At 35.1% G+C, this 14,067-nt stretch overlaps 1 protein-coding gene across 1 annotated transcript in view; it reads right to left on the bottom strand.

The window, feature by feature from the left end:
- Positions 1-11,646, bottom strand: part of LOC306638526 (uncharacterized protein) — a gene marked incomplete at both ends in the record, with an annotated part of 30,007 nt that extends 18,361 nt beyond the window's left edge. The window contains one exon of the mRNA XM_079101754.1: positions 10,715-11,646. Coding sequence (XP_078957880.1) covers positions 10,715-11,646 — 932 coding nt within the window. The remainder of the gene's footprint in view (positions 1-10,714) is intronic.
- Between the last annotated feature and the right edge of the window lie 2,421 nt (positions 11,647-14,067).

A 14,067-nucleotide genomic window follows, 5' to 3' on the forward strand; every position in this document is an offset into this window, starting at 1 on the left:
TTAAAAAGAAGACAGTACAAACACCTAAAATTTGAATTGAGTGTGATGATATGAACATCATCCAGAGAAAATTAAAGTCAACTTAAGAGAATAATTTGTTCAAATCTATTCAAACACATTTTGGAAATTAGAATAGAATGGATGAATTTCTGGGGGAAAAATGGCCAAAAGAACAATAGACTTTTTAACATCCAAATTTCCATGGAAAATATTGAGAAATCTGTCAAAGAACAATTCTTCCTATTTCTCTCTGCCCTAGAGCATTAGACCAGATGGTTTAACAACTATTTTTTTCAAATTCTCAAGGAACAAATGATTTTAAACTCCCTAGACCACTGAGATAATATTATTCCATTTGTCTTAGATCATGAAGGCAAATAGCTTCTAATTTTGGGACCTCATAGTGCTAGAAAGTGCTTTGTATTGCTGACTTCTGATTGTGGCTGTGGTGATGAGGTTCTGAAATGAATTGTGGGAAACCAGATGATGAAGGTTGGTCAGGAAATCTTGAGGTGACATTCTCTGCCATGACCAGCATGGCCAAATTCTCTGTTCCAGCAAGAGGCGAAGGGGATTGGAAAATAAAGACTCGAACACAGATTTTGAAGATTAAGCTGGGATCAGGTGAAGCTCTGCTCTCTGATGAAGATGCAGATATAAAGAGTCATGCCAGCAATCTTTATTTATATGTCTCATTATCAGGTTAAAGACTAGGCAACCATTATTCTTTATATTCAGAAAATTTAGAGAAAGTAGGACATCTATGCAGCTTTTCCACAGATGCAATCCACAGTTCCCAAGTGCAATGTTAGGAGCTTTGTGTAAATCTCCAGAAAGTCCATTGTTAAAAGTTACTGTAGGCTGAGCCTGCCCCCATGCACCAAGGTCGGTCGCTGTTGCTGAGCCTGTCCCCCGACCCCAGGTTGGTCCTGGTGCTGAGCCCCCCAGCCTGCCCCCACACCGAGGATGGAGGCTGGTAGCTGAGCCTTCCCACCTGCCTCCCTACTCCTGAGGGACACTGCGCCTGTCTCCGTGCTGACTTGGTGCACCCTCCCTGGGGCTCCCCAGCTTCTTTGGAGGCTGGTGCAAGCATTTTGAATTATTCCTGAGGGTGTGGCCATCATCATTGGAAGGCTCCCTTCCTGAGACACCTACAGGAGACTAGAAGTCCTTTGACAGGTACCTCTATTTACTTACTTACATCCTACACCATTCCCATACTTTTATTTGTTCACAACTAGAAATACTGTAAATAGTATTCAAACTGATCCTGTTCATTACAATAATGTTAAAGTCTTTATAGGAGCTATCTGGTTCAGGGCTGAATTTTCTCTGTATTGGGTGTGACTGGTATTGGTCTCCCCTTCAAAGGAGAGGTAGTGGAAAACTGCAGGGTCACAATAAGCCTGCAGCCAGGAAACTTAATTACCTCTGATCTTCACTGCTAGAGGGGAATATATAGAAACAATGTGAAAAAACAGGGGAAGAAAGTGTCCCTAACAAACCAATATGCTATTGTGATAGAACCCAATGACAGCACAGCAGAAGAAATGACAGAAAAAGAGTTTAGAATCTGCATACTTAAAATGATTCGTGAAGCAAAACACAAGAAAGCAAATGCAGTCCATGCATGACTATTCTAGTAAAAAGCTAAAAGAACAATGCAGGAAGCAAAAGAACACTTCAATAAAGAGATAGAGATTCTGAAAAACAAAACAAAACAAAACAAAACAGAAATACTTGAAATGAAAGAAATGACAAACCAAATTAAAAACTCAATATAAAGCATCACCAACAGAATAGACCTCATGGAAGACAGAATCTCAGGCAATGAAGACAAAATATTTAATCTTGAAAATAAAAGTTGAACAAACTGAGAAGATGTTACAAAGTCATGAATGGAACCTCCAAGAATTATGGGATATCATGAAAAGACTGAATTTAAGAATTATGGGGATTGAGGAGGCACAGAGATACAAACCAAAGGCATGAATAACTTGTTCAATGAAATAATATCAGAAAATTTCCCAAACTTGAAAAATGAAATGGAAAATCAAATACTAGAGGCTTACAGAACACCAGGTGCACAAAATTACAACAGGTCCACATCAAGACACATTATAATGAAAATGCCTCACAAACAAAATAAAGATAGGATTTTAAAGGCTGCAAGAGAAAAGCGTCAGACTTCAAATAAGGGGAAACCAATATGGATATTAGCAAATTTCTCAGCCCAGACTCTAAAAGCAAGAACGGCCTGGAATAATATATTTCAAGCTCTGAAAGAACACGGATATCAACCAAGAATCCTATATTCAACAAAACTAACCTTCAAATTTGACAATGAAATAAAATCTTTCCACGATAAACAAAAGTTAAAAGAATTTACAAATAGAAAGCCTGTCCTACAGAACATTCACAGCCAAATATTTCATGAGGAGGAAGTGAAAAGCAACAATACGAATCAGCAAAGGGAGGAACTACTCTAAAGGAAAAGGCAATCAAAGGAGAAACCAAGTCAAGTTAAAAACCAAAAATAAGCCAAAATCACCAGGAATACAAATCATATCACAATAATAACCCGAATGTTAATGATCTAAACTCAATAATCAAAGGACATAGACTGGCAGATTGGATTAAAAAGAAAGACCCAACAATATGTTTCCTTCAAGAGACTCATCTCATAGAAAAGACATCCACAGACTAAAGGTGAAAGGATGGGGAAAAAACATACCATGCACATGGACCCAATAAAAAAGGAGGGGTCTCCATCCTTATAACAGATAAATTGGACTTCAAACCTAAGTAAGTCAGAAGGGATAAAGAAGGACATTTCATACTACTAACGGGAAGCATAAAACAGCAAGATATAACAATTTTAAATATCTATGCCCCAAACAATGGAGCATCTATGTATATCAAACAAACCCTTCTCGATTTTAAGAATCGAATAGACCAAAACACATTAATAGTGGGGGACTTTAACACACTGTTCTCATCACTGGATAGATCCTCCAAACAAAAACTGAACAAAGAAACTATAGAACTAAATAATACAATCTATGATATAGACTTAATGGATATTTTCAGAGTATTTCATCCATTGAGCACATATACTTTCTTCTCAGCAGCTCATGGATCCTTCTCCAAAATAGACCATATGCTATGCCACTAAGAAGCCATTAGTAAATACAAAAAAATAGAGATCCTACCCTGTATCCTATCAGACCATAACGGAATGCAATTAGAAATGAACGATAAAATAACAAAAAATACTCATACACCTGGAGACTAAATAATATGTTATTGAAAGATGCAATGATAACAGAAAACATCAGGGAAGAAATAAAAAAATTCTTAGAGGTAAATGAGAACAATGACACAACATATCAAAATCTCTGGGACACTATGAAAGCATTACAAAGAGGAAAGTTCATTGCATTGAGCGCGTACATTAAAAAAATAAAAAGTCAACAACTAAATGACCTAACATCTCAAAGCCCTAGAAAAAGAAGAACAGATCAACACCAAAAATAGTAGAAGACAGGAAATAAAATCAGAGCTGAAATCAATGAAATTGAAACAAGAGAAACAATTCAAAAAATTGACAAAATAAAAAGTTGGTTCTTTGAAAAACTAAATAAAATTGATAAACCCCTAGCCACACTAAGGGAGAGAAGGAGAAAACTCAAATTACTAGAATTTGTGATGAAAAAGGAAAGATCATGACAGACACCACTGAAATACATAACATAATTAGAAGCTACTTTGAAAATCTATACTTCAACAAAATAGAAAATATCAAAGAAATTCACAAATTTTTTGGACATATGATCCTCCCAAACTGAATCAGGAAGGCGTACACAATCTAAACAGGTCAATTTCAAGCACTGAAATAGAAGAAGCTATCAAAAGACTACCAACCAAGAAAAGCCCAGGACCAGATGGATTCTCAGCCAAATTCTACAGGACCTTTAAAGAAGAACTGATACTAATACTCCTCAAAGTATTTCAGGAAATAGAAAAGGAGGGAACTCTTCCAAATTCATTCTATGAAGTTAGTATCACTCTAATACCAAAACCAGACAGAGACTCATCAAGGAAAGAAAACTTTAGACCAATATCCCTGATGAACATAGATGCAAAAATCCTTAACAAAATACTGGCAAATCACATACAAAAATATATTAAAAAGATAGTGCACCATGATCAAGTTGGGTTTATCCTAGGGATGCAAGATTGTTTCAATATCTGGAAATCAATAAATGTAATTCATCACATCAATAGGCTTAAAGTTAAGAATCACATGATTATTTCAATTGATGCTGAGAAAGCATTTGATAAAATACAGCACCCCTTCATACTTAAAACAGTAGAAAAAATAGGGATAGTAGGAACATACCTCAACATTGTAAAAGTTATCTATGCTAAGCCCAAGATCAACATCATTTTTAATGGAGAAAAACTGAAAGCATTCCCTCTAAAAACTAAAACAAGACAGGGATGCCCTCTTTCACCACTTCTATTCAACATTGTCCTTGAAACACTTGGCCAGAGCAATTAGACAAACCACAGAAATTAAAGGTGCACGAATAGGAAAAGAAGAACTAAAACTGTCACTATTTGCTGATGACATGATCCTATATTTAGAAGATCCAAAAAACTCCACTAGAAAACTTCTAGAACTAATAAATGAATTCAGCAAAGTAGCAGGATATAAAACCAATATGCGTAAATCTAATGCATCTCTATTCATAAGTGATGAATCCTCTGAAAGAGAAATTAGGAAAATCACTCCATTCACAATATCCTGAAAAAAAAATTAAAATTCTTGGGAATTAATCTAACAAAAGAGGTGAAAGACCTCTACAATGAAAACTACAGAATATTAAAGAAAGAAATTGAAGAACACCTTCAAAGATGGAAAGATGTCCCAAGTTCTTGGATAGGCAGAATTAACATTGTCAAAATGGCCATTCTACCAAAGGCACTATACAGATTCAATGCAATTCCAATTAAAATCCCAAACATTCTTTATAGAAATAGCGAAAGCAATCATGAACTTCATCTGGAAGAACAAGAGACCTCGAATAGCCAAAACAATCCTGAGTAGAAAAAGTGAAACCTCATACTAGACAAAGGAGCCAAAAACATACAATGGAGAAAAGATAGCCTGTTCAACAATTGGTGCAGGCAAAACTGGAAATCCATATGCAGTAAAATGAAATTAAACCTCTATCCTGCACAAAACTCAACTCAAAATGGATCAAGGACACAGGAATTAGACCAGAGACCCTGCACCTAATAGAAGACAAAGTAGGCCTGAATCTTCATCATGTTGGCTTAGGATCAGACTTCCTCAATGAGACTCCCATAGCACAAGAAATCAAAGCAAGAATCAATAAATGGGATGTACTCAAACTAAAATGCTTTTTCTCAGCAAAGGATACAATCAAGAATGTGAAGAGAGAGCCTACAGGTGGGAGAGAATCTTTTCCACAAGCACTTCAGATAGAGCACTTATCTCCAAAATTTATAATGAACTTTAAAAACTTTACACCAAAATACAAAGAACCCAATCAATAAATGGGCCAAGGAACTGGACAGACACTTTGCAGAAGAAGACATACAGGCAATTAATAAATATATGAAAAAGTGTTCAACGTCTCTAGTAATTAGAGAAAAGCAAATTAAAATAACTCTAAGATTTCATTTTACTCCAATTAGAATGGCTATTATCAAAAACACAAACAATAATAGATGTTGGCATGGATGTGGGGAAAAAGGCACACTTTTACATTGCTGGTGGAGTTGCAAATTGGTGCAACCACTCTGGAAAACAGTGTGGAGAATCCTCAGAAAACTTGGAATGGACCCAGCGTTTGACCCAGTTATCCCACTCCTCGGTTTATACCCAAAGGACTTAAAATCAGCATACTATATAACACAGCCACATCAATGTTTATAGCAGCTCAGTTCACAATAGCTAGATTGTGGAACCAACCTAGATGCTCTTCAACAGATGAATGGATAAAGAATCTGTGGTATATATACACAATGGACTATTATTCAGCCATAATTAAGAATAATATCATGGCATTTGCAAATAAATGGATGGAATTAGAGAATATCATGCTACGTGAAATAAGCCAAGCCCAAAAAGCCAAAGGCCAGATGTTTTCCCTGATAAGTGGAGAATGATATATAATGGGGGTGGGGGGGTGGGGAGGGAGAGAAGAATAGGGAAACTTTAGATTATGTAGAAGGAAATGAGAGGGAGGGGGTATAAAAAATGGTGGAATGAGGCAGACATCATTACCCTATGTACATGTATGATTACATGAATGGTATGATCTATATAATGTACAACCATAGAAATGAAATGATGATTCATTTGTGTACAATGAATCAAAATGCAGTCTGTAAAAAATCAAAAGATTAAAAAAAAACTTACTGTAAACAGGAGAAGCAGAGCTGGTGGAACACTGTGGTTGCCTAGCATAAGAATTTTTCAATTCCCAGGAGCTATTTGCCTGGGATCAAGGTCAGAGCAGATAGAACTCTTGCACAGAGCCTCCTTGTGTAGGGCATTGCCACAGCAACTAGCATCCTGTGCCCTTGCACAGGAACTTCCCAGGAACCAGGAATGCCAGAGCCATGAGGTCATCAGAGACCCCCAATCTCAGTCACTGCTCCCCCATCCTCTGTCACCGCTCTCCACAATTGGCCACATGGTTATAATGGGTGTGCAGTAATGTATTATTGTGGGTTTGAATTGCATTTGCCTGATAATGATGTCCAGCATCTTCTCATCAATTTATTGATCATTTGAGTATCTAATTTGGAGGAATATGTTTTCAAGTCCTTTCCCCACTTTTAATTCAATTATTTGCTTGAATTTTAAGCATTTTATAATAATAGATAAACTTTCCTAATCAAATATATGATGTGAAAATATTTTCTCTCATCCTGAAAATTGTTTTTCTACTTTCTTTATAGTTTCCTTTGGAATGCAAGGCAATTTAATTTTAATGAGGTTCAACTTACATATTTTTCTCTTTTTGCTCATACTCTTAATGTCATAATTAGGAGTCAAGTTGGTTTCATGCCATAAACAAAAATTAATTCAAATAGATCAAAGACCTAAATGGAAGGTACAAAACTCTTAGAACATGGGAGGAAATCTTCTTGATCTTACATTATATTGATTTCTGGCTAGGAAGGGGTGTGGGGAAGTCCCTGGGCTGATGTTAATGTTCTGCATGATACCAGCTGCTCATGTTACACAGGCTAATGCACTTGTCAGTAGACAGTGATTCACTGAAGATATGCACATTTCACTTCTTGTAAATTTACATTAAATTTCATAGACTTAGAAAACTGAAAGCCAAAGATAAGGCTGTCAACTCCAAACTAAACTGAAGTATACTGATAGGGATCACTTGGATCAACCAAGCAGAGCCTGGTACAATGTTACAGATATGTCTATGAGCAGGCAAGTACTGATATGCACAAGGAAAAGTTGTCTATAAGCCTTGCAATGTTTTAGCCAGTGGAAATGGAACTAGCAATTATTAAGCATTAATTATCTGATAGGACCCTTTTTGCAGCATTTTAAACTTTTCCTCCTAAAGGAATACTTAGTAACAAGGAGGAAATGGTTATAAGGGAGAATAAATTACTTGCACTTAAGTATACAATAGGTAGAGCTTGGATTTGAATGCAGGCCTCTCTAACTCTGCCCAGTTTCCTAACCAATTGAAAAATAGACTCCAGTGTAACTCCAGATCTAATTTTGAATCTAATTAGGTGATTTCATTGTATTAAAAGAACCAAATAGGAAAGAATAATATATATAATTATGTATATAATTATATAGTACATTTATATAATATATAATAATAAATTATAATACATTGTGTATATTATATAGTACATTTATATAATATATAATAATAAATTATAATACATTGTGTATATTACATAGTACATTTATGTAACAATGTTATAAATATATATAACATATATAATGGTTCCAATTTACATAGTTGCACCCATAATTTAATGGCTAATTTACTGTAAATTATCAATTAGATTTTTTTGCATTTTCCATCATTTTCCCTTTAACCACTAAGTGTGACCATTTAATTTTATAATTATGTGATTGTGACTTACAAAATCAACAAGCATTCCTTTGATGAAAATAATTAAGGAAATAAGCTTTCACATATATGTAGGAAACATGGAAAGCATTTATAACCAGAAAAAAATGAACCTCATAAATGTCTAATTTATGAAAATTGTATTACATTTCCTATCACCTGTAACTTAATAAAACACACTCTTTTGTTTAAGAATTAAGATATCAGTAATTCTTCCAAACTAGAAAAACTGAATCAAAATTTACTTTTTTATTCTGATCAGTTTGAAAAAAAATAATTTTCCTAATACTTGGTAGTAAGTAGGTATCATTTTTCTATTATTGAATTTTGCCCAATGAACAGGAATTAAGTGAAACTTCCAGAAATATTCTCCAGTTCAGTCTGGTGAAGAACACAATCCCAGAACGGTCATGATTTTGATCACTTCTTGATTGATTAACAATGTTCTGACTTTTCTTATGTTAAGGGGACAAGAAAGACTGTGAAGTGACCTAAACTGAAGAGGAGTCAAAAATTGTTGTAGTTCTCATTGCAATCTTAGTTTATATGTTAAACTAAGCCCCCGAGATCCTGCTGCAAGGGTAGAGACTAGCAAAACTGGGAAATGGGGTTCCTGTCGGTCTGCAGAAATATAGCCCAAGGTTGAATATATCACAAAACACTAGACAGAAAACATTTCCCTCAAACTTTGCTTTTCAGGGTCTGACTGGAAGTAATGGGAATAATGACATATTGATATATTCCCAATCACTAGTTACTTTGACTATATGAAAAAAATGAGATGTATCATCAATACAAATGGGATAGTGATAGATGATGAGTAAAACTAAAGTCAGGATCTCACATGAATCACAATGCATTATATTATGTATAATTATATAATCATAATGTATAAATTATGTATATCATAAAACACAAATAAATTTTAAAGATTTTATATGAGTCACATACTTAAAATATCCAGCTCACTACCTGTCATCACCTTGAAATATATCACGGACAGCTACACTATGCTTCATCTTGGGTCATTGTATTTTGGGTGATAAAAAGATATGGGTTCCAAATTGCATATTAAGGATAGTCATCCAAGATTTATTTCTGGAAGGCTTCATGTGGAAAGAATCTTCTGTATACTATTATAATCTTATATAATGTCTAAGATAAGTAAAGATTTATGTTTTTTTCATGCTGTTTAATCCCTACACTCTAATGGAAATACAAATTCATCTTATGAATTTATATAAATAAGTCAGCAAATTTATCTGGATATTGAACAAGTCTCCAAGGGACAGAAGTCACCTCCTCTTTCTTGACACAAGTAAAGTGTTCATAGAGGACATCATGATATTTTTGTGCCATTTGGGAATAAAGTTCTTGACCTAAATGAGTACTCTGGTATATATAGCAGTCAGGGTTAGTTCAGGAGAGTTGCAATTCTTAGTTATTTTGAGCAGAAAATAATTTAATTCAGGTAATTTTATATTTAAATATTATTGGAAGGGCCTGGATAAGTAAAATTTGGGAGACTTCAATCAAACTTTCAATTTCAAAACTACCATTACAGTAAAAATACAAAGGTCCAGAAATGTGTGTGCTGTTTCCTCCAACTAAGAAAATTGGGCTTAATATTGAAGACATTCAATGTTGATAAGTAAATAGAAAAATCATGTGTTAAGATATAATGTGTTAAGATTAATCTGGTGTTTATACTTTAATTAAAGAAAAGTAAAGTTCCTAAAAATGTTACTTTTTGTTAAAAAAATGTGCTCACGTAGAAGACAATTGATGAGTAAACACAAAGGTTTGTAATAACTCAAATAATTTTAAATTCTAAAAATGAAAGTTAATCTCATTCAGGAAAAGCATTTTCAGGACTACTAAAATATTTTCAGGGAGATTTTATATGAGACCAAGAACTTTCCATTTCAGAGGTAATAGAAATAGAAGAAACAAAATTGTTCAAAAGACACTACTTAGAAGTATACAGCATAAAATTCCAAACACTGAAATAATCTAAGAAAAAAGATGTGACCATTTCCACAGGAGTCAGGTCATCCCAATCAGCACCCAGTAGGCTGTCCTTCAGAGACTCAAGGTATTTGGTGGAATGGATTGCAAAAAGGAAAGAGCAGGTAGCTAAGGGAGGACCTCAGATATCTTCTGGGTTGGCTGCATCAGGCTTACACAGAGGCACCATGAGAGGAATCCTACTGGTCAGGCTCAGATGGGATCCTTATTAGAATAACCTGTACTCCATGTACGCAAAATATGTGAAAATACGCTCGGCCGTCATGTATATCTAAAAAGAACAAATTTAAGAAAAAAGAAATGGTAGACAGAGATAAGATGAAGACAGCTTTTTAACTAGATGTTCCCATATTAGTAAATTCACATTTTTTACACTGAAAATTATCTCAAGAATGGGACAATGAAATCTATAGGTCTAGAATACTTTAAACATATACATAATTTGCTTAGGATATTTTTCTTTCACCTGAAAGAGGGGGTCCTCATTATATTGTATCCATTATTCAAGTCAAAACATTCAGGACCCCCAGTGAGTTCTAGCCATCAATTTTCTCATGGCCTCATTAACCTCTTTGTTCCTGAGACTATAGATGAGAGGGTTCAACATGGGGATCACCACTGTGTAGAACACAGACACCACTTTGTTCTGGTCAGTGGAGTAGCTGGACTTGGGCATCACATAGATGAAGGTTATGGTCCCATAGAATAGAATGACAGCAGTGAGGTGGGAGGTGCAGGTGGAGAAGGCCTTGTGGCGCCCCTCAGGGGAGTGTATCCTCAGGATGGTGATGAGGATGTAGACGTAGGAGACGGCGATAACAAACACTGTGACCACAATGATGGAGCCTGAAGAGATGGCTGGAATTATTTCTGAAGTAAAATCGTGAGAACAAGAAAGCTGTAAAAGTGGTGAATAGTCACAGAAAAAATGGTTGACTTTATTTGGTCCACAGAAAGACAGACTTAATAAACAGCCAGTAAATGTCCAAGCATTCACACATCCACCTAGGTAGGAAGCCCCCACAGAGAGCATGCAGATGCCAGGGGACATGAGGGTGGAATACAGCAGGGGCCAGCATATGGCCACATAGCGATCATAGGCCATGGCAGCCAGAAGGAAGCACTCAGCTGTCCCAAAAGTCACCACAGAACAGAGTTGGGCTATACAACCAGCAACAGGGATAAAAGTTCCCTTCCGAAGGAAGCCCATGAGCATGACAGGTGTGACTGATGAGGAGTACCCAATATCTACAAAGGCCAAATGGCAGAGGAAAAGGTACATTGGGGTATGTAGCTGAGAGCTGCTTCTGATTAACATGATTATGGTGACATTGCCTACTAAGGTGACAACATAAATTCCTATAAATACAACAAATAAAATGGTACGAATTGTAGCATTCTCTGTCAACCCCAGAATAATGAACTCTGTCACCATTGTGCAGTTTCCAGTCCCCATTTATACTGGGAATGGTGCCCACTGAAAGAAAAACAAGTAGTTGTTAGAAAGGAATAAAATAGTAGCCTTTGATACTTACTTTTACAATCATTGTATAATGTAAATTCCCAAAACATAAATACTCATTTGCAGATTTGGAGGAAAATATTTTCATATAATACCTTAGGCAAAAACTTGATAAAATAAATGTTCACCGATTCATGGCCAGGAATATGCACAACTCCCCCTTTTTTTTAAACACATGCAAATCATGTGAGCATCATGTTAGTTCAGGTGTTCTGTGAGGAATAAATTAACTAGAATAGAAGAACAACTTATTTTTCTTTCAAGAACTCAGTGTCAAGCAGACTGAGCTCTCTCTCTCTCTTTCTCACACACACACACACACACACACACACACACACACACACACACAAATACACACACTGGCCTTGATAACCATGTGTTCCACCAGCCACATTATTACCTTTCAATTATTAACAAAGATACTTAAATCATGCTGTTTGTTGAATTAACTGATAAATAACATGTCATTATTATGAACACCATGCATTTATGTGTCTGAAATCCAAAGTGCTACCTGCTACCATTCTTCTCTTTGTTTGGGACATAAGAAGGAATTTTGTTAAGGCTTAACTAAAGCTTAGGCTTTTAAGGAAAATACCTATCAGAGTTTATTTTAATGTTATTATGCACAGAAGCAACACGTTGGGCAGGAATGCCATGAGCTTGGGAGACATACAGGCTTGGGATCTGGCTCCAGCTTTGTCACCGGCAATCTGTGGAATCTTACACAATTTATATAAACTATTCAATACCCATGATTACTTTTCTTTTAAATACCTCACAGGATTCTTATACTTCATAAAATGATATTTGTAGTAATAACTAGCACTGATAATAGAAATATGGGGATGAAGAAAAAAATAATACTTTAAAATGACTAAATCTTAACATCTAATATATAAATGAGAAAAAAAATCCTGTATCAATAGAAAAGGAACACAGTTACCTGTAGATGTAAGTACCTCAACAATAAGAACAACTCACTAAGAATTATCAATGTAAAGTAAGGCCATATTTATGAGAAATGAGGTCTTTTGGGATATAGCCTCTTGAGTGCAATTATTAGTTTGTGAAAATCCATCAGGATGGTGAAAATTGCGGATGCACATTCCAATATAAATGTATTGTCTAATACAAATCAATTTTTGTGTGTATTGGATTTTTTAGATGAAAAATTCTGAAGAGTTGCTAAAAAACATTCTAATTATACTGGAACTCACAAAGGTAAGCAAAGGTACAGTGTCCTAGACACAATTTCAATTCAAAATAGAAATTTTTCTAGAAAAGAAGAAGTGCTTATGAAATTTTTGTATTTCTCGATGGTTCCCCGTTTCTTTTTTAATTGAACTCTTTATCTTGAAAGAATCGGAGATTCACATACAATTGTAGGAATAATACCAATGCAGAGATCCTATATTCCTTTTACCAGTAATAGCATCTTGTCAAACTATCATGCAACATCCCAACCAGTATATTGACAATGATACCGTCAGGATGAAGAATATTTATATCACCACAAGGATCACCCATGTTACCGTTTATGACACAGTGACTTTCCTTCATTCCTCATCCTCTCCTTAACTTCTAGGAACATCTAATATGTTCTCCATTTCCATAATTTTATCATTTCAAAATTTTTTTATTATATAATACCCTGCTAGTTAGGGATTTAGCCTCTTCCTTTTAACAATTTTTTTTCTTTAAAATCTATTTTGCACTGCACTGTATTTATACTACTATGCCTTTTCTTTACCATTATAATTTACCCAGTAATAACTCTTGGCAACCATTTACTTTCAACCTTCCTCTCCCAACTCCAATCTAACTTTTCAAGTGGTCCTTTGTCCCATTTTTTTCCTCACAGAAGATTGGGAAGATACATATCCTCCTCCTACTAATCTAAGATTATATTTGACAGAAGACCCTGGACAGAATTGTAAATGTATATTTTAATGTCGCACATGAATTCTTCTTTCTGATAAGAATGGAAAAGAAAGGGAGTGATATCAATAAGATGGCACTGGGAACTAAATCTGGTGGTACTCTACCAATGAGCTACATCCTCAACCCTTTTTAATTTTTATTTTGAGACAGAGTCTCATTAAGTTGCCCAGGCTGGCCTCAAACATACTGCCCTCCTGCCTCAGCCTTCTGAATCATTGAGATTACAGGCATGTGCCATCATACCTGGCAAGTATAGAGTTTTCTATGTAATTAAGATTATCAGCCTAAAATAGGCAGCTTTATTTTATGTAAACTTCATGATAAAACAAAGAAACCACCTATGAAGATATACAAAAGAGAAAGGAAATCAAAGCAAATTACAACAAAAAAATCAACAAATCATAAAGGAAG

Source organism: Sciurus vulgaris (assembly GCF_902686455.1).
Source record: "Sciurus vulgaris genome assembly, chromosome: 11".
NCBI classification, from domain to species: domain Eukaryota; kingdom Metazoa; phylum Chordata; class Mammalia; order Rodentia; family Sciuridae; genus Sciurus; species Sciurus vulgaris.